The 26,805-nt window shown below is 43.5% G+C and overlaps 1 protein-coding gene across 8 annotated transcripts; it reads right to left on the reverse strand.

Moving 5' to 3' along the window:
* Positions 1–428: 428 nt before the first annotated feature.
* Positions 429–26,052, reverse strand: LOC119206998 (DENN domain-containing protein 2D-like). Of its 8 annotated transcripts, XM_037457660.2 has the most exons (17): positions 25,827–26,052; positions 25,494–25,541; positions 21,712–21,778; positions 21,522–21,611; positions 21,343–21,408; positions 9,452–9,541; positions 8,130–8,302; positions 7,271–7,383; positions 7,101–7,170; positions 6,925–7,002; positions 5,883–6,023; positions 5,392–5,540; positions 4,335–4,506; positions 4,197–4,247; positions 4,025–4,106; positions 3,703–3,945; positions 429–2,287 (listed from the first exon to the last, which is right to left on the reverse strand). In XM_037457660.2, exons 2-17 carry the CDS (start codon positions 25,521–25,523, stop codon positions 2,220–2,222), a joined length of 1,683 nt encoding a protein of 560 aa, XP_037313557.1. In that variant the 5' UTR covers positions 25,524–25,541; positions 25,827–26,052; the 3' UTR covers positions 429–2,219. The 8 variants fall into 8 exon arrangements, with proteins under 8 accessions (XP_037313557.1, XP_037313555.1, XP_037313556.1 ...); XM_037457658.2 differs by lacking the exon at positions 25,494–25,541 and having other exon boundaries at positions 9,452–9,538; XM_037457659.2 differs by lacking the exon at positions 25,494–25,541 and having other exon boundaries at positions 8,130–8,299.
* Positions 26,053–26,805: the final 753 nt, after the last annotated feature.

Below are 26,805 nucleotides of genomic sequence, written 5' to 3' on the forward strand. Positions count from 1 at the left end.
TTTATCCAATTTCCACTACCATGGAAAAAGTGGCCCCACTCCGGCCCTGGCCGGGGCTGGTTGGTATTTCTGTTGCGTTCAGAATTACTAAACCTAATCTCTATGTTGAATAAAAGCATATTATAGTAGTTCAAATTAAAAATCTTAAAAAGTAATTGAATACTATGTAGAAAAAAATAGTAATATTGGTCAAAAAAAGACATTAAAAAGTAATAGGAGTAAAATATGTTGAGTAATGTAAACCATCAGTTTTAGAAACAGTAATTGCATAATATGTAAAAGTATAACTGTATAGTATTCTAAAAATGTCATGGAAAGTATTGTAGTGTGAACCAGCGTCCTATGTTGGAAAAGTGACAATTGTTGAGATATTGAGATATGCATATCCAGGTAGTCAAGTAGTTTCACCGCATAATGTGTTTCGTTATTTATCTACCAACCATTCACAATGTTGTTTGTCTGGTGTTTCCTTACTTTGGGAGTTTGTGTAGCATCAATCTCATCAGAGGCAGAGCTGCTTCTCATGAGATTCTATGTAGTCCTCCAGCTGCTCACACACACCATTAAAAACATAATTTGATTCTACTGGAAGGTGCATTACAGAAATATGTTCTACATTTTTTATAATTGTGTACAGTAGGTGGTGTTATGCACCCAAACCTTTACTTCCCCTCTTCCAAAAGCAAAGAACACACCACATGGCATTCTTTGATATGCAATCTTTTGTTTAAAATCCCACCTTGCCTTCTTGATGATTGCATGGTTTTCCATTTTTGTTTTCAAGTATCAAATCTAGCACTGAATATTTATGCATTGAAATGATGTACCTGAATGTTTTTCAACATTAAAACACCGCAAAAAAATTCAACCTAAAAAAAAAACTGTTGAAATATTCAGCCGAAAAAGAAATGGAGGTTACAATATTCAACCCAAAAAATTTCAACCTTGAGACACCAACATCCCGGACACTAAGGAAGAGCAATCGATTCTAGATTCAAGATCAGGACCGTGCGTCAAGCTAAAGGAGCGAGCACCCAAAACACCTTGGGCTCTGGATTGTAGCCATGTCCAATAATAACGGGGCTTTAACTCTTCTTTATGCCATCAGTGTGGCAACGTATGAAGCCCCATTATTATTGGACATGGCTACAATCCAGAGCCCAAGGTGTTTTGGGTGCTCACTCCTTTAGCTTGACGCACGGTCCTGATCGTGAATCTAGAATCGATTGCTCTTCCTTAGTGTCCGGGATGTTGGTGTCTCAAGGTTGAAATTTTTTGGGTTGAATATTGTAACCTCCATTTCTTTTTCGGCTGAATATTTCAACAGTTTTTTTTTTAGGTTGAATTTTTTTGCGGTGTTTTAATGTTGAAAAACATTCAGGTACATAATTTCGATGCATAAATATTCAGTGCTAGAAATTCAATCACCTTTTTATTTCAACCCCCGATGGCACAGATTTACTTCCATATTTATCCTTCACTAGAAGCCCCTCACACCCCCATGCGTCTCCTCTGCAGCTTGTGGGGGCCAATTCACCAACTCAGCTGAAGTTTCTCTTCAAGGCCTTTCGGAAGAAGAGCTCAGTTCAGACTCAACCCGAGGTCTCTTATTTGATAGTTTGTTGACTTCAACTCAGTTCCCAAACCTTTTCTGTTGAGCCCCATTTTCTAGAAACATTAAAACTCAACATACTGGGGGAACCATATGATATTGTCCTATCATTTTAACTGGTTTGCATTTGTTATAGTTCATATTGTTTTACCAGTCAGTTGGAGGGAAAGTTGCATCCTCCATGCACCACTTCCCTGTTCCAATGTATGTAATTCGAGAGCAACACTTGGCCGTTAAAGCCAAATTTGATTATAAAATTAACAATATCCATAAAGGGAAACTGTATGCTGAATATTGCAGTTATTTGTTAGTAAGACACAACAGGCGTCCAGCCATTGGGTTCCATGCCGAAAAGACATTGACTGCGGGTGTATGATTAAAAAAAAAAAAAACTAATCTTTATATGAAATGATTTGCCTACTCATCAGGCCACAGGCTGAAAACGAACACATGAAACTAGTCTCTCATTCTGCCAGTGTTTCACAGAATAGCAGCTACATACAGTGAATCACACATCGACTCAAACCAAAAAGTAACAAAGGACATCAAACACACAGTGAAACATTCACATGCTTTCCTATGGACTCCCTTATATAGAGCCAGGGTCCTAGCGTTTCTTTGTCTTATCCTTTTTCTTCTTCTCCTGGTATTCAAGGATCTTCTTGTGAAATATTCCTACAGGACAAAAGGACAAGAACTTGAATCAGTGCACCAGACAAAAAATAAACATGTTTTAACACAAGCTCAAATTTAGATGCTCAATAACATGACTGTAAAATAAAATATTAAGATTATTATTATCAAGTTTATTTAGATAGGGAAAGATACAATTAACAGATAAAACTTTAACAGTCATCTGATGTGAGTATCATAGTGTTTTTAGCTAAAGCAAATTTACGACACTTGTCCCTTTTATATATAACTAGCCTACGTACAGCAAGCTAGCGGAGTTGATTTCATCAAGTCAATGAATCTTCAAGTTTGGCTTTTTACAGAAATTGTTGTGTGTTTAAGTCCAATTCTGCTCTAGATACAAATCACATTCGGTAAAGGAGAAAGAATGCTATTGTGATTAAAGGTGAGCAGCCGAAAACAGAGATACTATCTGCCGTAGTGTTTTTATGTTGATGGATGACACCAGTGGTTCCCAAACTAGGCACGGCGCCTGTGCTTTACAGGCACTATGGTCAGCGTGTGGAGTGTCTTAAAATACTGCCAAGACAGTAGGAAGCCCTCTGAACTGACACCTGGAAACCCACCACCAAAGATGGAAAAAATAATATGATCCTGCTGTTAAATAGGAGTAGGCTTAATATGTGGTCTGCAGAGAAATTCAGTTAATTGTATATTTTTTTACTGAAAATAAAATGGCTAAACTGAAGTGGAAAAGTAAGGTAATATGTACTCATTTTAGAAGGAAAAACTAATATGCTAGAGTTTATTCATCAAAGAGGAGGCTCGACATAAACCACTGCTCCAAACACACCCATAATCCCTTTACATGAAAGTCCTCAGTTAAGTCGTCATTCCAGAAACCATGGCACACAATAAAAAAAATTAAAAAACGTGACATGGAAGTGTCAAGTCAAACCAATTCATCAGTAAAAATGTCACAGTGGGAAAGTAGACTTGAAATCAAATTCATGGCCAGCTAAATGTCAATTAAACTTGAAAAGATGAACGTCTTAAAAAATGTCTTACCAAAGAAGTTACTTATAGTTTACAACTGACGGTCTAGATTCCTTTCCTCCTCCATTACCTTTCTGCACTGCACTGTGGAAAAAGAGTCTGCATCACCAGCACACTGAGAAATAAATGTTAATCCTTTATGAGGTTTGCAGTGATCTCCATTGTGTTACTGGTGCAGAGTGAATACACTATGCAGTGAAACGGGATAAGATTTAGGGTGGATAGGGGACACAGCTACTCCATCGCACCTTGCTGTTGCGCCTTTACCGCTTTAGTCAGTCAAGTCTGAATCCTTGTCCGTTTTATGATTGGTCAAGGTTTTGAGAAGAGATGTTTGAAAGTCAAGGTGACCTGAACCCCAGATCTATTTTTGAGTCAAACGGTTTGTTCCTAGCCATCACCTTGCTGCGGTCCAGTCTGCTGCTCCACCTCCTGGATAAATAGGTCGAACGTTTGAGTCTGGAGGAACTTCTTGACAAAGTGTCGAGTGGTCTTTGAATCAATGGCTTTGTAGAAACTCCTCTTTTCAAAAACGCCCTGCTCTCCGGGGCGGCGGCGCTTCACGTATGAGCCGTAGTGGCCCACAGTCTTCACAAAGAAAAGCAGGAAGGCTTCAGACACAACCCGATTCATCTCCTCTACCGCTGAATCAAAAAGGACAAAGAGAACATTTTAGTCCCTACTGAACTGATTGGAGTTTGAGTTGCGTTGCACTTCACTCACTTGTTGGTTTTTGTCTTTTACTTAAAGCCTCAAGTATTTCTGCCTGAAGCTTCGGGGGCAGAATTGAACTCTCATCACCGATCTGGAAGGCAATATCACACAAATGTTTAAACAGAATTTTTAAATGACAATTCATAACCAAAAATGTTTTTACTTACAGAAACATACTTACTGAAGCAATAAATGTGGTATTTTTATCCACAGACAAGTCAACCACGAGAAGCTGTCACCAAAAAAAAGAAAGCAGAGTAAGGCTTTGTACTTTTTTCACATGAAGCATGCTTTAGCTGTGCTCTTCATCAATACTCACGTCACTCTGGTCGGTGACCTGGTCCAGCAAGCGTTTCTGGACTCCAAGCAGGTAGGGGGTGGGCGCCATCACAACGTCGATCAGGATCTCCGGAACAATGGGGATCAAGGTGTGCTGCCAGACGAAGGGGTAAAGGAGGGCTGCTACGGCATGAATCACTTGGGATAATGTGCTGTGGAGAGACAAGGGAGCAGACTTCAGAAGTGTCCCAAGCAGCTGTCCTGGTAAAGTGACTTAATCAGAAAATTAGGTCACTTCACTATTTATTGCTTTTAAAACATTGAATGTGTTGCATAACTGTACTGTAATAACTCAAATTTGATGTCCAATTACATCAGTCAGTCAGAAAGAAAGACACACATGGACAAAAAGGATGTACACACTGGCGTTGACAAACAGATGTTAAGAGTCAAGTGGCCTGGGGACAGGAGCCATGAGCTGTTGAGGGTTTGATGCCTTGTTCGGGGAGAGAGGAGGTAACCTGCCACACACCAGCTACCGGTTCACACTCACTAGTATAACACTAGTCAATTAGTAATGTACATATCTACAACACATCTCCTCCTTACCAGCCTCAGTGTCAAGTAACACGGTTACAGTGTTTGAAGATAAAGGACGTGTGAAACGCCTGCCTCTACGGGGCCGAGCTGGAGACATACGGAGCAAAATCTAGCGCAAACGTTTTGAGAATTTGAAAAGAGAGTTTAAATCTTGGTCTTTAAATACAATGTATTCAAAATACGGACAAAGAATTAAATCATGTTTGACTCCGTTCTATAATTCCTTTGGATAAAATTCATATTTTAAAATCATTTTTTCTAATTTCGGAAGGTTTTTTTTTTTTTACATTCAGACTTTTGACCGTGATGTGGCGCAGGTGGCGGGGCATCGACTGAGAGGGCCGTGTAATGCATTTGACAGATTCAGTTGTGAAGAGAGATTTATACTTTAAGGTGTCTAAAATACAGCCATGTTTTGCTTTGTGCAGGACGTGTGACACACGAGCGATGCAGAATACAGCCCATCAGGTCTGTGAGGGCACAAGTGTGCGTCGCACCCCAGTTCATCAGCGATGAAGACTATCCGTCTCTCCAGGACAGCGGCGGCAAACACCAGCAGAACCTCCTGGTCTGTCAGGCAGCCAAACAGAGTGTTGAAGTTCACATGCTCCAGCCAGGAATCCAACGGCCGGGTCAGACGGATAATCTGGTGGAGAGTCGCCACCACCATCACATATATGGAACCATCACTTAACTGCTTTAGTTTGTTTTTACTCATTTGGATATTTAAGATGTGAAAAAAGAACACTAGTCTAAATATAGCTTTTCACAAAAAGCACCAGGCTGATTATGTAATTGTGTTGCATATGGATGATTGGGTGCGTTTTGTGCTCTCCTAAACCAAAACAAGGACACACATCTACCTAATAGTTCTCATCAGGACTAGATTTAAACTTCAATAGACCGTAGCTACTCTAAATCCTCAAAGTTTATGTTTGTAAACAATCCTTTGATCATGTATGAGAAGGAGGAAGAGTGCAAGTCTGACCTCAGTGCCTGACTCCGGAATGAAGCTCTTAATCTCAACAGTGTTCCCCGGAGCTGGGAATGGAGCCTCCCTCAGCTTCTGCATGAATGGGTAGATCATGGCCATGGAGATCTGCCGGCGCTTCTCCACCTCGTCGAATATCTGTTCAGTCCTCATATGTTACACAAGAATTGCAACATAACCCAAGCTTCTTTACCTCTCAAGTTCTACAAGTAAAGTCTCATTGCACTTTTTATAGACTAGGTGACTGGTTGCTGCTATATTAATGCTCTGAATAGCATTTGGACAAAATCAAGTCAAAGAGTATTCCCTGGGTTAATCTGAGGCTGCAAGTCACTAACTATTACTGCAGTGAACTGAGAAATATAAGAGCATCCATGCATCCAGGGGATCAGCTTCACGTGTCATGAGATAGAAACAAAGTTTGGTTATTTTCTTTTCCCATGTCAGTGTCATTAAGTTCTTAATAATGTAAAATGCAATAATGCAAAGTTAGCCAAAACCAGAATTTCTTTCTGTCCTCTATTAATGAAAATGAAAACGAGGCAGGCTAAAGGAAGCACTAATGCGCCTGCTCTATGGGCCCATGGATGCACATCACAGGAAAATTCAGGTAATTTCTTCCTATTTCCTTTCCTTCATGTGCATTCATGGGAACAGAACGAGGTTCCGCATCCAATGATGCATCCAGTTCTCTTTATACACCCAGAAAGCAGATAGAGTAGTCTCCTAGTTTGGCAACATGACATCTGCCTAGTTCTTAATAGGCAACAATCTACATTCTGAAAACACATTATTCAGAAGTATTGAACCTTGTGATGAAACCAACAGCATAACTGGCATTTCCATAAACTGATTGTGCAGTTTAAGGAAAAGCCACTAACACCATACACCAACCTGATTACAAATTCACTTTATCCAGTTGCCAATATTTTTCAAATTACTAGTTAGTATTTTGGAAACTTATGATGGTGGATGGAAGTACAAGAAGGTTTTGTCAGTGAGGAACAGCGTGAAGGATTCACAATTCAGTTGAGCACACCTTGGAGAAGAGGCCAAAACAAGCCAGCGAACTGATGATACAGTAAGCCTCCGGTGGTCGAGCTCCTTTCCCTCCAGGCTTCAGATTGGAGAAAGAAAGGAGAGCTCCTTTAAACAAACACTGGAGAATGAGATTGAAATGGTGACAGTGAAGACAACTTCAGTCCACACACTGACCAGTAACCTCCTGCAGTATCCGTTTCTCCTGCTGCCATCAATCTCAGTCAGAACAAAGGAGAAAGTCTCACTGGAAAATAGCAAAGGGAAGGAAGATAGCTAGCTGAAACTAGGACACAGGAACCAACGTTATCAAAGTGACAAAGCAGCTGACAGAAGAGCAGTTGTACCTGTGGTATTCTGTCAAAGGAGCCCAGTTGATGCCCTCTGGGAAACAGAAGAGAGTGATCGCCTTTAGAGTCTTCTCCTCCTCCTCCTTCTGAAACCTTGCCATCCCATCTCTCTGAAAGCAAACAACCACACACATCTGGTGTTTCATCAACACACAAATCACAAAGTGTGAAGTCCTCAATTTGTTTTCCACGCTAAATGTGTGTGAAGGAGAGGTAGCGCTCTTTGTGCACTATGTCTGCTTGTGCATGTTTACCTTTACTGCTGTACTCCTGTGAATTTGCCTGCTTCTGTACCAATAAAAGGATGTTCTTATCCTATTGCTAAGACAATTATTGAGGATGTTTGTACCAAGCTACAACAGGTAACTAACGCCGCTGCCATCATTGGTTACCTGTCACGCAATTCGATTTCCTCTAACGTTTAAATCAGTTTGCAGTCTTCCACTCTTTTCAATGATGCACACTGCTACAATTTTTTGGCAACCAAAGGAAGAACTGTAGAGATATCTTCCTTTTTATACAGTATAATGGGACTTGATGGCACTCTGCTTGTGGTGATTAAGAGAACCCCAACAACCATTAGCTGCTCAGAGGTGCTGGTTAATTTAGCAGTATGCATCAATTATATTTAAATGCAAAATGATGTTTCTACTAAAACAAGGTCTGTGAGCGATGTGAACTTATTATATAATCTTATTTTGTTTGTTGAAGATTAAACCACCTCTAATGCCCACCAGTCTTAAATGCCCACATGCAAATCAGAGTTCACAGCTTTCCTTTTCCACTAGTTTCCTTTTAAACCCTCAAGGTTTGCTTTGTGAAGCTCACCTACTTTACATTGCACCCTTAGACTGACCTTTGGAAACTGGTAGGTGATCTGAGGTTCGTAGCTGCTGCTGTCTTTCGTCTTTAGGCTGACCACCACGAGGTATTCAAAGAAGTACTGACCACTGACGTAGCGGTGCTGCCTGGATGTGTTTTCGGCCACCATGGGGTCCATCGCCCCTGTCGTCTCAGGGTCTTTGTCTTCTAATCAGAAACGGGATAACATATCCAGGGTTACCACGATAGAATCATTTAGGGGTCAACGGAGAGGCTGTGAAATAGGGCCATCACCATCACCAACCATTTTTAGATTGACTGCAGGCAACCATATAATATTAAGTTTGGTTGATAAAAGTGTTGGAAACTCTTAATTGTGTGTGGATGTGAGTGAATGGTTGTTTGTCTCAGGGGTTAGCCCTGTGATTGCCTGACGAACAATTACTATGGCAGTGTATGGGCATGCTGAAGATTGTAGCTAGATGAATTTCCCAACATTTTAGTGTTTTCTTGTTTTTAGGTCTTTAGCGCTAACGACAAATGCTAGAGGCCAGTGGTCTGAACAAGAAGCATAGAGGATAACAAACAGGGAATAAAGAGTAGATGGAACCTTATCTGACCGAGCTGAAGACAAAAGCAGATGGATAAAAGAAGCGGGAGGTTGGTGACGATTAAGGAAATCGAGCATCAGGCTGAACTTGATGCGTAATGCCAATTAATGATCCTTGATCCTTTGTTGCAGACGTTGGCCCAGAAAACTGCTCTGAGCCAAGGCTGTGCTCGGAGACCAGGATCCAGCCTACTGCACGGCCCAGCTTGCTCTGTCCTATTCACTGGTTGCCAGCCCGTTCTTGTGTTCTCTGCTGCATTCCTCCTTTTTGTTGAAAATAAAAGCGCCACAGCAAGGGACTTTTTTTTTCTAAGGCTGGCAGCATTGTGTCAAGTGTGTTTTTACGCCTGTTGGAGCATCTCCCACCACGCTTGCACATCTAGAAATTAGTAGTTATATGATTATTTGGTTGATTTGCCTTACAAAATGTTTGGGCTGTGCAGTGGGGATAAGTGCCAAGTACTGTAAAATTGGTTTCTTTGACATGAGTTTGTCGAGCTCGTAGCCAATTAAAAGATCAGCTTTGGTAAAGTAGTAATGACATTTCATCCAATCTTTTTAGGTAGTTTACTTGTTTTGTTTTAATTTCACCGTATTTTATTGACGCCATCTGCTAACAGATAGATATCCCCTGGTGTCTGTAGCAGTACTCTGACTACAGCTACATGCCCAGTACCACCTATCGGTGGGGACAAGAAAGTGCAACATCTGTCAAATGTGAATGTGTTTTGTGGTGGAATACTCACTATCTCTTTTGCCCCTGCGGAAGGAGGACCACATGGCACTAATCCTCTTGAGGCCCCCCTGTTGTTGGTCTTCATCTGATTGAATGGCTGCTGCAGAAAACCAAAGCTGCTTAGTACTGAAACCTCCACACAACAGCCTTCCCTCCCCCTGCTGGTTCAAAGGCACAGAACCTGAAGGGACCTGGCTAATTGCTCAGGTTGGAATCAGGTCACACTGGCACTGGGAAATACTTTTCACAAAATTCAACAATATTGTAGGACCGTGGAAACAAAAAACAAACCAAGAAGAAAGTATTCCTTTTGGCTACACCAAAACCGCCCCAACCTTTGTGATGCATGGCACCAGAAAGTCAATATTGCCAAACTGGCATTAATGTGGGTTGATGATCAACCCGTGCTGACTGAGAGCTCTTGGCACACTGTCCACCAGGATGTCATCCAGGTAGACAAACAGGAAAGGCAGGTCCCTTGCCAGTGTTCATTTGACGTTGGACTGTCTGTTCCGCATTTTTGAGGCCAAACGGAATCCTGAAGAACTCAAAACAGCCCAAAGGGAGTGATCAGCGGCGTCTTGGGAATATCCAGAGATTGAGCAGACACTTTGTGGTAACTTCGTACCAGTTCCACTTTCGAAAGCACTACACCAGAGGTCACTGGCAGACCGCAGTCCGGATCTGGACCTAGAACATGTTGCCCATTAGCTCCGGCGGCTTGCTGTTGCAGAGGCCATTCAGAGAAGGTAACCGGCATGCCCGCTCAGAGTCAGAAAGGGCTTTCAAGACATTGTACTTGTCTTCTGAAGGATGTTCAGGAATGCTTACCACTCTGTCTGCTGTCAAACTGCAACATAATATTTTGTAGCAGCCCGTTCAGCTTAAATAATTTTTCGCAAAATAGATCAGACTAACTCTACATTCCTATGGTCTAATAAACCGCCTTGCATTAAGAAAGCAATCTTACAACTTCCCAAAAAGGCAGGTGGATTAGCATTGCCTAATTTCATCCAGTACAATTGGGCCTGCAACATTGAGAAACTGCGCTGCTGGATGGATTTGGGCCTCTGTGGGCCCAAATGGAACAATCCTCTTCCAAGTTTTCCCTTCAATCTCTCATCACGGCACAACTACCACTTATAACCCACGGGATCTCGGAAAATCCAATAGGAACGAATTCTCTCAAAATTTGGATACAATTCCGTAAACATTTTGGGTTGAACGAACCCTCCACTCTGGCTCCGGTCTTTAGAAATCACTTATTCTCATCATCAGTGTCAGACCCTACCTTTTGTGTCTGCCGCAACAAAGGCTTCTGTAAAATCAGGGACTTTTATGAAAATGGAGACTTTACAGATTTTACAGGACTGTGATCTAGGTTTGACTTGCCTAAATCTAACTTCTTCCGTTTTCTAAAGATTAGACACTTCATTCAATCAGAATTCCCTCACATCCCCAAGCATCCCCCTGAATCTATGATTGACTCCTTGCTAGGTCCCTTGCAAAAAACGCTGCATCTCAATTATCTATGGTTTCATTGACTCCCTTAACCCGGATCAAACCTCTCATTTGAGACAGACCTGGGAAAGTGAAATTGGTACCCTGGCCCTATGCCACTCCTATTTGTGTGAGACATGGGATACTACAATGCAAAATTTTGTTTTTGTGTACAAACGCCCATCTGGCCAAAATCAAACGAATGACAGCTGCAAACTGTCACCCGCCAATCATACCTATATGTTTTGGTCATGCGCAAAATTGAATACGCTCTGGGGTCAGATTTTCAAAACACCGTAGTACTGGGCACAAAACTAGACCCTGAGCCCTTTACAGCTCTATTCGGCACCCAGCCGCAGGACGTCGTCAATTCGCCGTCAACAGAAAGACGCATCCTGGCCTTTACGACACTCCTAGCTGGACGCCTCATACTACTCAAGTGGAAACACGTTCTCCAGCCATCACATCAGCTGGCTGCGATTCAAATCGAAATCTGACGGATGCCAAATCCCTCACCCATGTCCTCCCCTTCCCTTCCCTTTTTTTCATTATTATTTTTTTTTGCTATGTTTTTTGGGATGGGTATGAGTGTATGTATATATAAATAATACCATTTGATTTGCACTAGTTACATAATGCTGCCAAAACAAGCATAATAATTTAGTGTGAAATGCTTTTCAGATTCTTGAAACGTGTGATGTTACATGAACAGTAACTAAAGGGCAGTGCTGAATGTCTGCTGTGCTGCTAATACCACAGCTTTTAATATTCAAAAGTAATGTAGATTATGCCTTGGGGAAAAAACAAGTGCAGTTATCTATCTAGTTTGGCAGTCACGATGTACTAAAGCAACGATCATTAACCACACGGGTCTTCCATATTAATGCTCTGTGTATTCTGCAGCTCAGACAGTGCTGAATCATTTGTTTACTTCAGACTGAGGAAAGAATTTTCATACTTGTGCTGCATTCAGGTCCTGTGGGGAAAATCTGCTTGTACAGGAAATAAACAGGGTTTGGGAGAAGCTGGTAAATGCACTTCATAATGTATGATTAGTGTTGGACATCAGTGTTTTTGATTCATTGTTTTTATACACATCCAATGACTATTTGAAGAAAAAAAAAAAAAGTATTCTTTAGTTTAACATGTTTAACCATACATGGGGAACCTCAAAGAATCCAGCACCAAACTGACTTCTCACGGCAAAAAGGTAAATACCTCAAGTGTATGAAATTCAATGAATACAAATAAAGAGCAAATTTCCCGAATCATCTGAAAGAAAGAACGGATGGAAGAGAAGGAATCCTTGCATGGAACTGGCCCAGATAAAAGCCGGCAAGGTGTCTCATGTTACATGAAGAGATATGCACATAGAGATGCAGAACAGTATAAATGAAAATCAAACAATAACTGACCATCTACGTCACATGTGTCAAACTCAAGGCCTGCCGGGGCGCACCCCCCCCCATCAGCCAAACCGATCGTCAGTGGGCCACGTCGAACTGGGCAGTATCTGGCCCGAACCTGAAATGAGTTTGCCACCCCTGATCTACGTAGTATACTCTTTTTTTTCTTTTAACAATGAGGAATGGTCGACCACGATTTTACCAATTGTCAATTTTGTTTTCATATTGTTAAAAAATTGACTAATTAACTAAAGACACAAATTCATATCAAATACGTACTTTACTGCAGTAAAAACATGTATTGTCGACGCAAACTTTCAGTGGCATAGACAAACATCCAGCTCCCTCTATGGCGTTGGAAAAAAAGTATAACTTAAGGCTGTATTGGCAAAAATCTGGCAATATGGCACGTATCATGATAGTGTGGTTCAATATATGGGGAGAGTCTAGTGTTAGGAAAACTGCCATAGAAGAAACAGCTCATAACAAACAGAATAATGTGACACTCAAGTGTATCCAAATGTTCTTATGCTTCACATGTGGATATCTACAAACACGGGCAAATAAAGCAGAAATTATAGATTATTATAATTATTTCTTTCTAAAGAAACAAAAGCCAATTTGAAATTGTCTCACCACAAGATATTGCAGTTCTTAAAAAGGATCCACACAGTTGAGCCTAGTGAGGAAAAACAATGGTTGCACTTGTGTCAGATCCTGCTTGACGAGTTTAACTCTGCTGGTAAAGAGAAGTCTGTTGTTCACTAACAGAGGCTGTAATTCTGAGTGAATCTCTTCATGACGAAACCGGTGACACTGGACCACAAACTGCAGTCTCATTTGTGTGAAAGGTCAGGTTTGCTGTCAATTATAACCTCACGTTTATTACAGACTTACCTGTAACGCTTAATGAGTACAGTACGTGATGAATGCATACAGATGGAGGTGACTAAATAAAGACATCATCCAGGTTTGACCTTCAATCTGGTTCCGCACAACAACAGTTTATAGCCTAAAGTCTGCCTTACTAAAACTCTGTGATTGCACTGTGTCAATAGCAACACCAGTGTTTCCACACCCAGCGTCTTACAGGTCCACACTCAATCAGCCACCAAACAAATATAGTAAATCTATCTAAGATAACTATTGGCATCGACTATGACATCAGGGCGAACTAAAGCTTCTACGTGCTGATCCTGGTTCGTGCAGCTATGATGAGGGTGTAAACAAGAGTGGTTCAGCAGCCCTGCGCCCTCAGGCTCCTGGACATGTTACAACAAACTCTATATGAGAAAAGGAATGGCGCACTCACAACACAAAACTTCCTGATACCTTTTCAAATTCCATTTATCATTCAGAAAAGCAGCAGCCTGTAGATCTCCAATACAATCTAAGATCAATCCACTCAGTGATCAGCTCAGCATTGAAAAAAAAATCTCAAATTCAGACAGTTTGTAGCACCAGTAGGACCCTTCTTCGTGTCAGCCGACAGCCACATTCCTGGCCTAACATGTAGCCAGCCATGAGGAGCCTCACACGGGCTCAGCTGCGTGAAAGAGCTGTATGACCTCTACGGATTACACCAGCCTTTCCACCAAAGAGACACGTGCGATGGCCAAGTCAGCTCCCTGGGCTTCTAAGTGACCCACATTATCAGATTCAATCCAATAAATAACAAGTAGTTATTTAGTAGAATAAAAAGTCATGCTTTAATTTAGGCCTAGTTCAGTCCTACTTTCAAATACTGTTTGAGGCTCTCTCGCAGACATTTTGAGCCCTTTATGAACCCGATCTCAAAGACTGTCCCAAAGGCAACGACCATTGGTAATAGTGTGACTTTAAACACGCAGGTTATCAGTGAGAAAGCCTGAAACCTTAAGAATAACAGAAAGAAACATGTCCGCGGGAGTTTAAGTTTATACAAAAATCGGAAGGATAATTGATGAAAAATAAGACTGTGTATATATATATATATATATATATATATATATATATATATATATATATATATATATATGCTATTTATCAAAAATGTAATTTAATCAAATAAATACCCACAGTTGTACATGGAATACATGGCAGCAAAGTGCTTTCCCATCGTATTTCCACCTTCTCGATCCTTACAGTCCGTCACACGCAGACGTTTAACAGGTGACGTCACATATACTCGGAGGGTTCCGGGCCCACTGGGCTGGGGCCCTCGGGTGCACTTGTCGTGGTTTAACGTTTGATTCACACAGTGACAACAGAATCGTTGGGGTAATGGGACACGAGAATCGATTCAATCGACTTTGATGAGACTATCGCACGCTCCCAAAGGCTGGGTACGCGCCAGTAGGTGTTCACGTTATTGGATAAAAGGATATACAGTATCGTAAGAATATGTATGTTATCTTCTTCATTTAAGAACAGGTCCTATCAAACTTTACGGAGACTAAGCCAGACGCAGAGTTCCCATTTGATAAAGTGCAGTACTCACTCCATCTGCCCCTGAAGTTTGTCAGTACACGTCCCTTTTTCCTCCTTACTACCGCTCCGCTCATATCTGCGTCACCCCGCAAACGCACCGCAGTCTCCTCCGCTGTTGTCGTTGAACTCACGAACCCAGGGGCGGCCTTCTAGCGTCTCCATTCCCGCGCACACATCGCCTCCTTGTTTGAGCAGACTGGAGCGGCTTCTTCTGCTCGGAGCGTGCACCCGGCGCGCGTGTCCTCTGCGGTGTTGCGTTCAAGTTGGATCCGCAACGATTTCCCGGAAGGCATCTCCGCAACGCTGAGCACCACTGCGGCGGTTTGCGCTACTCCGCCTGCGTGCGACTTTTACTCTGATTCAAGTTAGTTATTTGGGAAGTCGAAATAACTTGGAGACGTCAGAGAAGCTCGACGGGTCGGCAGACACCGAGCGGTTCGCGTGTGGAGCTTTAAATGCTGCAGCTGTGACCACGAAGCAGCCACCAGCAGGCCGTGACTCAAGCTCATTGAGTAAGAGCAAGCCGGAATAGCTTTTAATTTTGTAGGATTCTATTGAGAGCTGAACTTTTTCTTCCATTTTCCCATTCGTTCATGCTGTAAATGGAGAAATACGCAGAGCAATAAAGCAAAGTGCACCGCTTTTGCCAGATTCCTATGATTAATCTCAGACCATGAAATGGTAGTTTCTAAAACCTTTAGAAAAAAAAGATTTTTATCATGAGTTGCTTATATCATTTTCCTTTTAGCTTCTGCAATCATAGACCAATTAAATACCTTTTACCAAATGCTTTGCATAAATATTCCTCTTATGAATTAATGAAATTTGTGAAATGTACGTATAATCAGGGTTCTAAATGACTTTGGACTCTTGGGGGGTCCCCTAAAATGTAACTATAAAAAATACTGAAGACTACCTTGCTACACTATATACTGCAGGAAAAATTATATTGACATATTGTGAAGGTGGGATAATGGTCTTGGGATGTTTTTCATGGTTTGGGCTAGTCCCAGTATTGTAGTGGTGTCTGGAGAAGTCGATTGGCTATAATCAAACAGGTAACCCTCTAATTCTGGAGCAACAAAGTTACAGCACTTTATATAAATCCCTGACATGACAAAGTGGATAACCGGTCACCGGGCCGCCAGTATTGGGAGGCCCGAAGCACACAAACAGCTGTTCGGAGAGCCTACACAGGGCGGTCCTGCGGACGTACAGATCTAGGGCTCTGACTGGGCAGAGGAGGTTAAGCTTTGCCTGGTCCAATGTCAGGAACGGGGGAGGACAGAAAGCCTGCAGCACAATAGGGCCGACCGTAGTGGACAGGACCTTAGGAATATAGCCGGGGGAAGGTAGTAAGAACGCCTTCACCATATCGGGTGCAAATTCCAAGCCTGATGGGGCCACCGAGAGGGTTGCATATCTCCAACTCTTTTGAGGGAAGAAATAGCAAGCAGGAAGAGGGTCTTAAGAGCCACATACTTCACTGCAACCTCCGCCATGGGCTCGAAGGGAGCACCGGAGAGACCCTCTAATACGATGGCCAAGTCCCAGGACGGAACTCGAGTGCTGGCTGCTGGCCTCAGCCTCAGGGTGCCACGAAGGAAGCGGGATACCAGTGGGTGTCTCCCCAGAGAACGCCCATGTGGGGCATGGGTTGCCGACAGGGCCGCCACATATACCTTGATGGTGGACGGGGATAAACCTGTGGCAAAACGCTCCTGCAGGAGCTCCAGTACTGAACCGACAGGGCAGACAACTGGGTCCAGCTGTCGTTGCCCATACCAAGTGGCAAAGAGCCTCCATATACCGGCATACGCCTTCCTCGTGGCGGGGGCCCTGTAGTGGAGGATGGTCTCCATGACCTCGGTCGAGAGACCGGCTCCTAAGAGGCGGGTCCCCTCGAGGGCCACGCCGATGGTTTCCATAGCTCGAGGCGAGGGTGAACAATGGACCCCGACGCCTGAGACAGCAGGTCCCTGATGGGAGTCTCCAACGGAGGACCTGTGAGGAGCGATAAAAGGTCCGCGAACCATACTAGGGCTGGCCAGAGCGGGGCTACTAGCAGTAGGCCACCGTCCTGACGGACCTTCTCCAGAACCCCTGGGAGCAGAGCAACCGGGGAAAAGGCGTACAGACATGACCTCGGCCATGCCTGCAGTGTAGGCACTGCATCTCGAGCTGTGGTGAAAAACACAGAGGACAGTGAGTGGTCTCTCTGAAGGCAAACAGGTCTACCTCGGTAAGACCGCCTTTCCACAGGAGCTCCACCACCTCGGGGTGGAGTCTCCAGTCCCCGGGCCTCTCCCCCTGTCTCGACAGGGCGTCTGCCCCCATATGGCCAGAGCCCGCAGGCAACGCCGAGTGACCTTGATCAGACGGCGCTGGTTTCCCCTCGGGGAGAACCCCTTGGCCCTGAGCCACCACTGCAACGGTCTCAAGTGTAACAGGCCACAAAAGAACATGTAGGATGCCGCTGCCAGGAGACCTAACAGTCTCTGAACTGTTTCACAGTGAGTGGCTGGCCTAGCTTGGCCTGCTTGATTGAAGAGAGGATCGAAACTACTCGAGCGGGAGACAGATGTGCCCGCATCGTGGTCGAATCCCAAACAACGCCCAGGAAGGTGGTCCAACGCACTGGGGACAGCACGCTTTTCCTGGCGTTGAGTCTCTGTCCCAGACGGTTGATGTGGGCAAGCACAACACCTCGATGTTGGGCCGCCAGCCGCTCGGATGGCGCTAGAATCAACCATTTGTCTATGTAGTTCAAAATGCGGATGCCCTGGAGACGCAATGGTGCCAGAGCAGCGTCCATGCATTTGGTAAACATACGGGGTGAGAGGGCTAGGACGAACGAACGGAAGAGCCCGGTATTGGTAAGCTTTGTCCCCAAAAGCAAACCTCAGGTGGAAAAGTGACCTACTATACTTTATACTTAACCTTTTTGGAGGTACTGACCCCCACCAGTTTCATATGCGCATTCACCGAACCCTTCTTAACTGGAAAAATAAAATTCAAAACATAGGTATATATTTTACTGGTGCACAAAATTAACAGTGCATCAACATCAGTGTTCAAAGAACAAAACCATTAAAACATGATTTTCACACAAAAACAAAAACATAATAATGAATATTTACTGCAAATCAGTGTGACTTCTGCTGTTGCCTTTCAGAGACCAGTTCAGAAATGCGCGGCTTCACCTTGGCAAGTGCCACTCTCATGTCATTTTCGCAACAAAGTCTGTTCCTTTTCTTCGTTTTTATGCCCAGCATCCTCGAAAAGGATTGCTCGCAAAGATATGTTGTAACAAACGGTATGAAAATCTCCAGAGCTTTCTTAGCAATAACAGGGTATGTTACCATTTGTTGACACCAAAACGTTGAGAGCTGAGTTGCTGTTGAACCTGCCTCTGCTGAATTTCAATGATTTCATCGAGGTATTCATCATTGACATCTGTTGTCTCAACACTAAACGTGAACGGCTGTCTCACCCATGCTGGATATGACTCTCTTGTAGGGAAGTATCCGTCAAGAGACTTTGCAACTGCGTGGCAATTTCATGCTTCAGTTCCGCGGGTACAGAAATGTCTCAGACTCCAGATCCATCTTCGATCTTACTTACACAGTCGTCCAGCAGGGGAAAGTTTGCGAAGTTATTGTTCTCTGTTCGTCATTTTCATAACGGTAGCTTTTTTTGAAAAGCCTTCAGGTTTTCTTCCGCTTCGATGATGTTGACTCCACCGCCCTGCATCTGTTGATTGAGATGATTGAGAGCTGCGAAGATATCCGCCATGTACGCTAAAATGAGAATGAACTCAGAATTTTTGAAGCACTCTGCATGACGATGTTGGTGCTCTTGCAAAAACAGGGCTAATTCCACACGCACGGCAAAAACACGATTCAGCACCTGTCCCCGGGATAACCACCGAACATTAGAATGGTACAGAAGTACCTTGAATTCAGAGCCCATTTCTTTACACAGCTCACTGAAGATGCGGTGCCTCAGAGCACTATTTCGCACATAGTTCACGCATTCCACTACAATTTTTAATACTTCTGCCAGTTTTGGAGGCAAGGTTTTTGTTGCCAACGCATGCCTGTGCAGAATACAATGCGTAACAATGATGTGTGGTGCATCAGCTTTCATAGGCGCACCAAAACCAGACTTTCTTCCCAGCATGACTGGAGCCCCGTCCGAACAAACTGCAGAAACCATATCCCACGAAAGATTGTTGTCTTTGAAGAAGTCATCCACAAGTTTCTTCACATCGGCTGCCTTAGTTGTTGTCGAGGCTTACAAAATAAAAAATCTTCCTTTATCACGTTGTCTTTCACATAGCGCACAAATACAGCAAGCTGGCTTAGATTGGAAACGTCTGTGGTCTCGTCGAGTTGAAGGCTGAATTTTGCCGGGCTTGAAATCAGATCTGCAACTACTTGAGCCAAGATGTCTTTGCTCATGTCCTCTATTCTGTCGCTAATGGTGTCATTTGAAAGAGGAATTTGGGATAACCAGCAGGCTCCGGGCGGCGTTCCGGTCGACGCCCTCGCCGCTGTCCAGACACCGCTTGGGACTCGCAGTGGGAGGCCAGCGCCCAGCCTCCAGTCCTCAGCGCACGCGGGGAGCAAGTGCTGGAGCTGGCCGCCCTCCTCCAGGCCAGGTACGATCCCCACGTCCTGGACCTCCGCGTTCGGCGGCAGCAACACCGTCCCAGACGCCCGTCCCAGCCCGAGTGGGCCCCCAGACGCCCGTCCCAGCCCGAGTGGGCCCCCAGAGTCTCGTCTCCGCCCGTTCCGGCCCCCAGAGTCTCGTCTCCGCCCGTTCCGGCCCCCAGACTCCAGTCTCCGCCCCTTCCAGCCCCCAGACTCCGGTCTCCGCCCGTTCCGGCCCCCAGACTCCGGTCTCCGCCCGTTCCGGCCCCAAGACTCCGCTGCTGAGCCCGGCGGCCCCCGCCACGACGCCGCCGCAGAGCCCGGCGGTCCCCGCCACGACAACGCCGAAGCCGCACCGCCCGGCGCCCCCCGCCACGACGACGCCGGAGCCGCACTGCCCGGCGCCCCCCGCCACGAAGCCCGGTCGCCGTAGCGGCCGGCCCCCCGAGACCCTGAAGCCCGGTCGCCGTAGCGGCCGGCCCCCCGAGACCCTGAAGTCCGGTCGCCGTCCCGGCCGGAGGGACCCGACACCGTGCCGCCGACTCTTGGAGTCCCCTGGGCGGCCGGGGGTTGTCGGGTTCCCCGCCCTCCCTCCCTTGTCTGTTTTTCTGGGTTCCACCCTCCTTTAGGACCGTCTGGAATTCGGTCCTTGAGGGGGGGGTTCTGTCACGGTTTGGTCTCTCTTCCTGTTTTAGTTTGAAGTTTCATGTTCCTTGTGGTCCTGGGTTAACTTCACTTCCTGCCTTGTCCTGTGATTGCCTGATTGATTCCACCTGTGTCCAATCACCTGCACCTCCCTTGTGTATTTAAGCCCTGTGTGCCAGTTGTCCTTTGTCACGTCATTGTCTATTGTTAGTTCCCGTTGGTGCACGTTCCGTTTGACCTGTTCCTAATAAAGAGCACTTCTGGAAGAATCCTGCACCTGACTCCTGCCTTTCGCCTGCACCAGCAATCCATCCTGACAATATGTTTGTGAATGTGCTACTGTTAGCTGGCAGGTTGTTTGGCTTCATACACATACAGCTAGCAAGAAACTTGACAAACACACTCTTCTAATCATTACGTTACATTGGGTATCTAAGCTAGTTAATGCAACTTTTGATTCAGGAACACCAACTCCAAATATTTTACTATAATAAGCAATTATTATGGAGATATAAACATAATCGAAGCACTTACAGCATTTTCATTAGGGATTTCACTCTTTGTGAGGCTTTGTTTTTGCCACGTTCAACAATAACAATAATACGTGTCTGCGCCATAGACTGTACTGTTTACGCCGGAGGACCACAACAACAATCTGTGATGCTATTAGCTGCCCTGATTGCTGCCCAATCGCGCTAGGAAATAAATAAATTATTGTTATAAATATAAAACTTCACTAGACCTATAATTTTCACAATAATGTTAAAATATTTGTCGGGGACCCCCCAAAATCTAAAAATAAATTCTTATAGGGGGTCCCTAATCACTTATCGGTGGTCCGGGACCCCCCCCCCAGACCCCTCTCATTTCGAACCCTGCGTATAATCCTTCTTTTAAAATGTCTTGCCTGGTGCACATGAGTTGTATGTAAATTACATTTTCAGTAATCTAACGCAATGCTCTGAGATAACTTAAAGCAGCAACAGGAGAACTAGTCTCTCCTAACAGGAGCTTGAACAGTACACCTTTCTTTAAAAAGCAGCACCAGACTCTTTGCACATGAAAGGAGGGTGAAATGGTGAGCTGCAGGATGACATGGCATGTATGCTTCCTGTCATGCTCTGTTTAAAATGCCTTTTCAATAACTCAGCTAGTTGGTGAATGACCTAGTAATTGGTATGCTGACAAGCTAAGGCTCCAATACTCATGTGTCCCTTTCTACTCACCTGTCTGCTTCACCTGGCGCCCGGTAAAGTTCAACTGCGGGGCTCCGTCTTCTTTTGATGCCAACTCTTAGGATTAGAAAGGAAAACGGAACCACAAGGTTTGACGAGTTGGTATTCCTCAGAAGGAAAGTGATTGTTCTCGTTATGTGTTGTTAGAACCTCTGAAGTGCATTGTTTACCCTTTCTCAATGTCTTAGTCCGCACTGATGAAAATGTCAGTAACCCTCTCCGCCGTGTGAACCCTCCCTCTTCAGAACTATTGCTCCTTCCTGTGGAGGTTGACGTCCACATAATAGTGAGTCATCAATGCATAAAGGGCTAATCAAGAGGTATTGTCTGTGACCGTGCATTGGTGGTTCACTGTCTTACTTTTTGGACGGAAGGATGAGAAGCTGAAACTCCTTCTGGTTTTTGGAGACAGATTGTCCTCTGAATTCTGAGAGAAAGAAAAAGATAGATTTAAATGAAGCTAAGAAGCAAATTGTATAATCAGTGAGCGGTCTAGTAGGAAAGATTAGTCAAGATTATTAAAATAGACAAGCATCTTTATTATTGTTTCTATACTCCAACAGCTACTGCTTCTTAATGATTCTTGTGACCCCCTTGACCTTTCATCTAGTGCTACTGTGAGGTCACTGTTTTTCCCTTCTGATCCAACATGTCTCAACTAATTGGTTGGCATTTTGAAAAGGCGTTTTTTTGTCTCCTGACAATAAATTAGCCCTATATAAATAAGTCTGATTGTATAGAAGTCTATAAGAAAATGTACTTTTCTCAATATTGATTCCCTCGTTAAACATCATAATGTGAGTGTATGGACTCAATCTCTAGTTTCAAGTCTCCTTCAATGCAGCGTGATGTTTATTTTGTAAATGACGGTCCATTTAGAGCCAAAGAGACGGTAAAGGGCTTACTGTGATTGACATATTGTGCCGTATACCTCATTCCTCTCCACATTTCAAATATGGTGACTTTAGTTTATTGGCTGTAAAATATGGCGACAGCCATAATCAAAGATGGTGACGGGAACATCACCAAACTCGAGGCTTCCAAACGCCAACGGATGGGTGACGTGACATGCACTCCAGAATACTGTCTACGGTGCTCCTATAAATCAAGTAGCAAAAAACGTTCGTCTATAAACTCATGGAAAGTGTTTTAATTTGTATTCATTCCCACTTGGTTTTGCATAACAGAAAATAAGGGGCACTAAGCCCCTGTTGTTGCTTTGTTTGAATACTCAACTGGAAGTTTGTACTGCATGAAACTTTATATGAGCATCATTGGCTATACTTGGGAAGACACGGGAGCTATTTATAACCGACCCAAACGACAGGATATTATGACGCCCTATGGGAAAACTCCTCGGCAAAATAAACCACCAGAGTACAAATGGAATGCATCGATGCAGGGTTAAGGTAGTCTAGGTTAAGTATTTGTAAAATCAGTTTGTAATATCTGCAATTCAATTTTCTGCTCTTGCCATTAGTGCAATTTGCTTTTTTTCTTTTCTTTTTATGCAAGCTTAATTATTTGCTTTTTAGTAGGTCATCAATCTTTTCTGTTGAAACATCCCGTGGCACAGGAAGTGATGGGTGTTTGTTTTTAATAAATTGGGTATGAGAAAAAATCTGTCAAAGAGGGTCAAAATAACAACCTCTTCTAATCTTCCAACATTGGACTAAGTATATTTCTCTCTTTTAAAGTCTTCATGCGTAGAGTTGGAAAATAGTCATTTTAAGGCATCGCAGTTGTAGCATGAAAAAGAAGACAAACAAATGAAAACTCACTTAACATAACGCCCTGAAATAAGCCCATCAGGCCACCAAAGTGTATTTTGAGCCCTCTGGCTGGTTGAAGTGCTTTTAGACCTGTGCACACTTGTCCGTCCTCTGGCTTATCTTTTACATCACAGAACAGATATCCTGGCTGCTGTAGCATGTCATTACCCAATGTGGGCTGGGAATTCTACACTGACTCCATCTGGAACATACTCTCCTGTGACGAAATTGCATTGCTGTTACTGTGGTTTATTGCTTTCTATTGAAGGAACTATGCCATTTTATTCTATGATCTATTACTACGACATTACCTGGCAATAAATGTCCTTTTATTTTTTTATTCTTTTTCAGATGGCGATTGTTTCATTTTTCATTCTTCCTCCAAGGCCGTGTCAGTAGTGTAATCAACATCAATAAGGTTTTTCTGGGGATTCTGATTAACTGTCAGATTTTACCCAGCGCTTGCGACTACAGGAATAAAAAATAACTGAATAGAAATAGATAATCTTCTCAATTACTAGCGTATTATATATTATAATAATAATATTATAAAAGTGTTTTTAGTGCAGGACATTTGTTTGTCTGTATCGCTGTATTGGTACTTTTCCTACTAAAAGGTAAATGATCTGAGTAGGAGTGTGCCGTGCCCACGCACTGGCTCACAGTGGGAACCCTCCACACCGCTGCTGAGGAGCTCAGCTCAGTTCTCTTCCTGGTGAGCTGTAGCATGTTTTTATTTTTTTCATTTCAAAGGGACCATGTTCATTTCAAACATTTGATGCACTGTTCTAGATTATGGCTGTTGCTAATTATCATTGTGTGTCTCTTGACAGCTCATAACAAGGATAAAAAAAATAGCTCTGGAACCATCCTACCTACCAACCCAAGTTTTTTGCTCATACCTGCTCAGGCTCTACCATTTTAAAACCCCAATGTCTCCTGATGATTCCAAAAAGACAAACAAGCCTTTTCTTACCAACTGTTAGGAATTTAAGTAGAAGTTCCCCCCTAGCGGTGAGAAGTATGTTACATGTATCAATGTTTAGTGTAGAATTATAGTTTGTGTGATGTTAGATAGTAGATATTACATTTGTATGTTAAATGAAGTGAATGCATTATAGTCAATAACAATTTATAGTCATGTAAATCGTATAAATACTGTACACATTAACATCCTGTCATGATGTAATGTTAACACCTGGGGACGGAAGCAAATAGCTGTCCTTTATGGATTTCTCCTATCTTTCCCCAAGAGAGGGTTTTTGTAGGAGTTTTTTCTCCTGTCAGGTATTAGTTAGGCAATTGGATGCAAGACAGCTGAATGAGGCAATGTGTTGCACCAGATAAACTGTGATAAACCATTAAGTACTGTGATCTTATATGTTGTATTGTAATTGAAGTGTACTAGTTATAAGATGACGAACTATGTATATGAGGTTATATTCACTCTTTGAGGCATAAAGCCGAGATGTGTTTAAATAGAATGCATTGGAATGTGAGGGAGAGAAGAGCCAGAGAGGGAGTCACACGTGGCAGTTCACACCTTGATGTGAAAAGGCTGAACCAGGAGAAGATACATTGAAGGAGCCAATGACATTCAAATACACCCAGAGGACAACCCCCCCGGGAGCTTCGAATCATCGAACCGGGAGAAGAACAGTTAGATTTTTCCTGCAGCCGCTCGGATGAGTCACTTTTGACTTGGCCGGAGAAATCTCTATTTCGCGAAATATATCACTATTCACATTGTATTTCACTTTGTAATTGTAGGCCTTACTCTTTGTTTAGTTATTAAATACTTTTTGATTTTTAAAACCCGAGCTAGTAGACTTTTGATTCACCGTATCCTGCCTGGACGAGAACAAAGGGAAGGTGGTCTCCCCTTCGGCCTTCAGAACCCAACACAACCCCCCCGTTTAGGGGGTCCTCTCCCTTCTTCCCTTAGTCCCCCATCGGCCTTAGTTTGCCCTAAAGTGTGTCCTATTGTTACATTTACAATGCACTGTATCTCACTTCTGCACATTTTTGTGTGTTGGGCCAATGTTACTCATTTCTGTTTTTGAAGCATGCTGAAGAAGATATTACTACTACTAGATTTTGATCAAGTTATCACAAAGTAATGAACCACTGCTAAAGGCAGCAAAGCCTGGAGAGACCACGAAGGACGTGCATGCAGACACAGGTGTGCAGGAAGTTGCAATAGCAGATACTCAAGTGACATTTATCTCTTGACACACAAGATTACCCTCATGTGAAGAAAAGCGCACACACACACACACACACACACACACACACACACACACACACACACACACACACAGACCCTTTACTCAATAACAAAGTGGTGTGCCGTCGTCATGTAATTCTTACCACAGGAAGTAAAAGTGAAGTTGTTAACATCAAAGTTCTTCATTCCTCCTGACATGTGACAATAAGAGGAAATATGTCCGTAAGCAAAACTCGCCTTTACGGCAGCACACTGCTCCCACTCTGTGAGATGGGTTCAATGCAGACAATTATTTCCCTACAGGGAGGAATGAAGTATACTTTCTTTCTTCTACATTCTTAAATGTCACTGTGTTGTTTCTTCTTTCGTCTGTTTCCTAATTCCTTCATTCACGATATTTTAACCTCAATAAACGTGTGAAGTAAGAACTGAAGTGAAAAGGCTGAGAGCATGGTTCATAAAAGGAGCACACTTACCACCTGCGCCGGCTGTGACTCCTGGTCCATTTGTCTCGGGTGAGCAGATGACATTGGATCGGGTTCTAATGCTGTGACTTTGTCATAACTTTGATTTTGGCATTTGTTCAGTGCCAGCTCAAAATGTTTGGCAAACACTGGCAATCTAAACTGCTGTTGGTGACGACGAAGCAGCAAGTGCAGCACAAGAGGAAGTGCACTTCGAAATGTGTGGGAGACGGACTTCGGTCTCTGGCTGGGATTTCCTCTTTTAATGTAAAACCAAAGTGCAGCGTTGTCACTCTGGGTGTGGATAGTAAGGTGCAGTGAAACCGTTTCATAGACTCTTGGAACTAGTTAGTGTGTACGCACACAAACCGGACAGTGCTTTTGGCAGACACAAAAGAGCCACAAGGCAGAAGAATTATTTAAATCCATTTCAAACCTGTCTATCGTGAGGCCAACAAACTTAAAGCTTAGAGGGCTAGTTTAAAAACCCTTGAAGTGACTTTGTCATATTAGCCTTTATGAGCACAGCTGACTTGACTGGTTTTAGAAGGACTTTCTAGTGTGTTTGTCACGCAGCCCTGTCTTTGTCTCAACCACCTGCTCACTTCCCCCTGGCCATGTCCTTTCCTATCCTCTCAGTCTCTAGTTCACAGTCTTCTTCAGTAAAGCATGGTGTTCATGTCACATAATATAAATAAGTGAGCAGTGTGATTGAGTTTAGTTTATTTTGTATAGTTATTTTTTTGTTTGCTGTGGTTTCCATATATTGTTTGCTGTGATTTTCTTATTTGTTGCTGTGGTTTTGCGTTATTGTATGTAGCTGTGGACTGTATTTTTTCCCTCTCACGATTAAAACACAAATGGACACACCTGCAGAACCCTGTTAATCAGCTCTGATTTGCCAGCTGAGTAGATCTCTCCCAATAAAAGGAGGCTAGATCTCTTTCCAGGGGGGCTGGACGGATAGACGTGCTGCATGGAGAAGCAGCGG

This window comes from Pungitius pungitius, chromosome 1 (assembly GCF_949316345.1).
Source record: "Pungitius pungitius chromosome 1, fPunPun2.1, whole genome shotgun sequence".
In the NCBI taxonomy this organism is placed as follows: domain Eukaryota; kingdom Metazoa; phylum Chordata; class Actinopteri; order Perciformes; family Gasterosteidae; genus Pungitius; species Pungitius pungitius.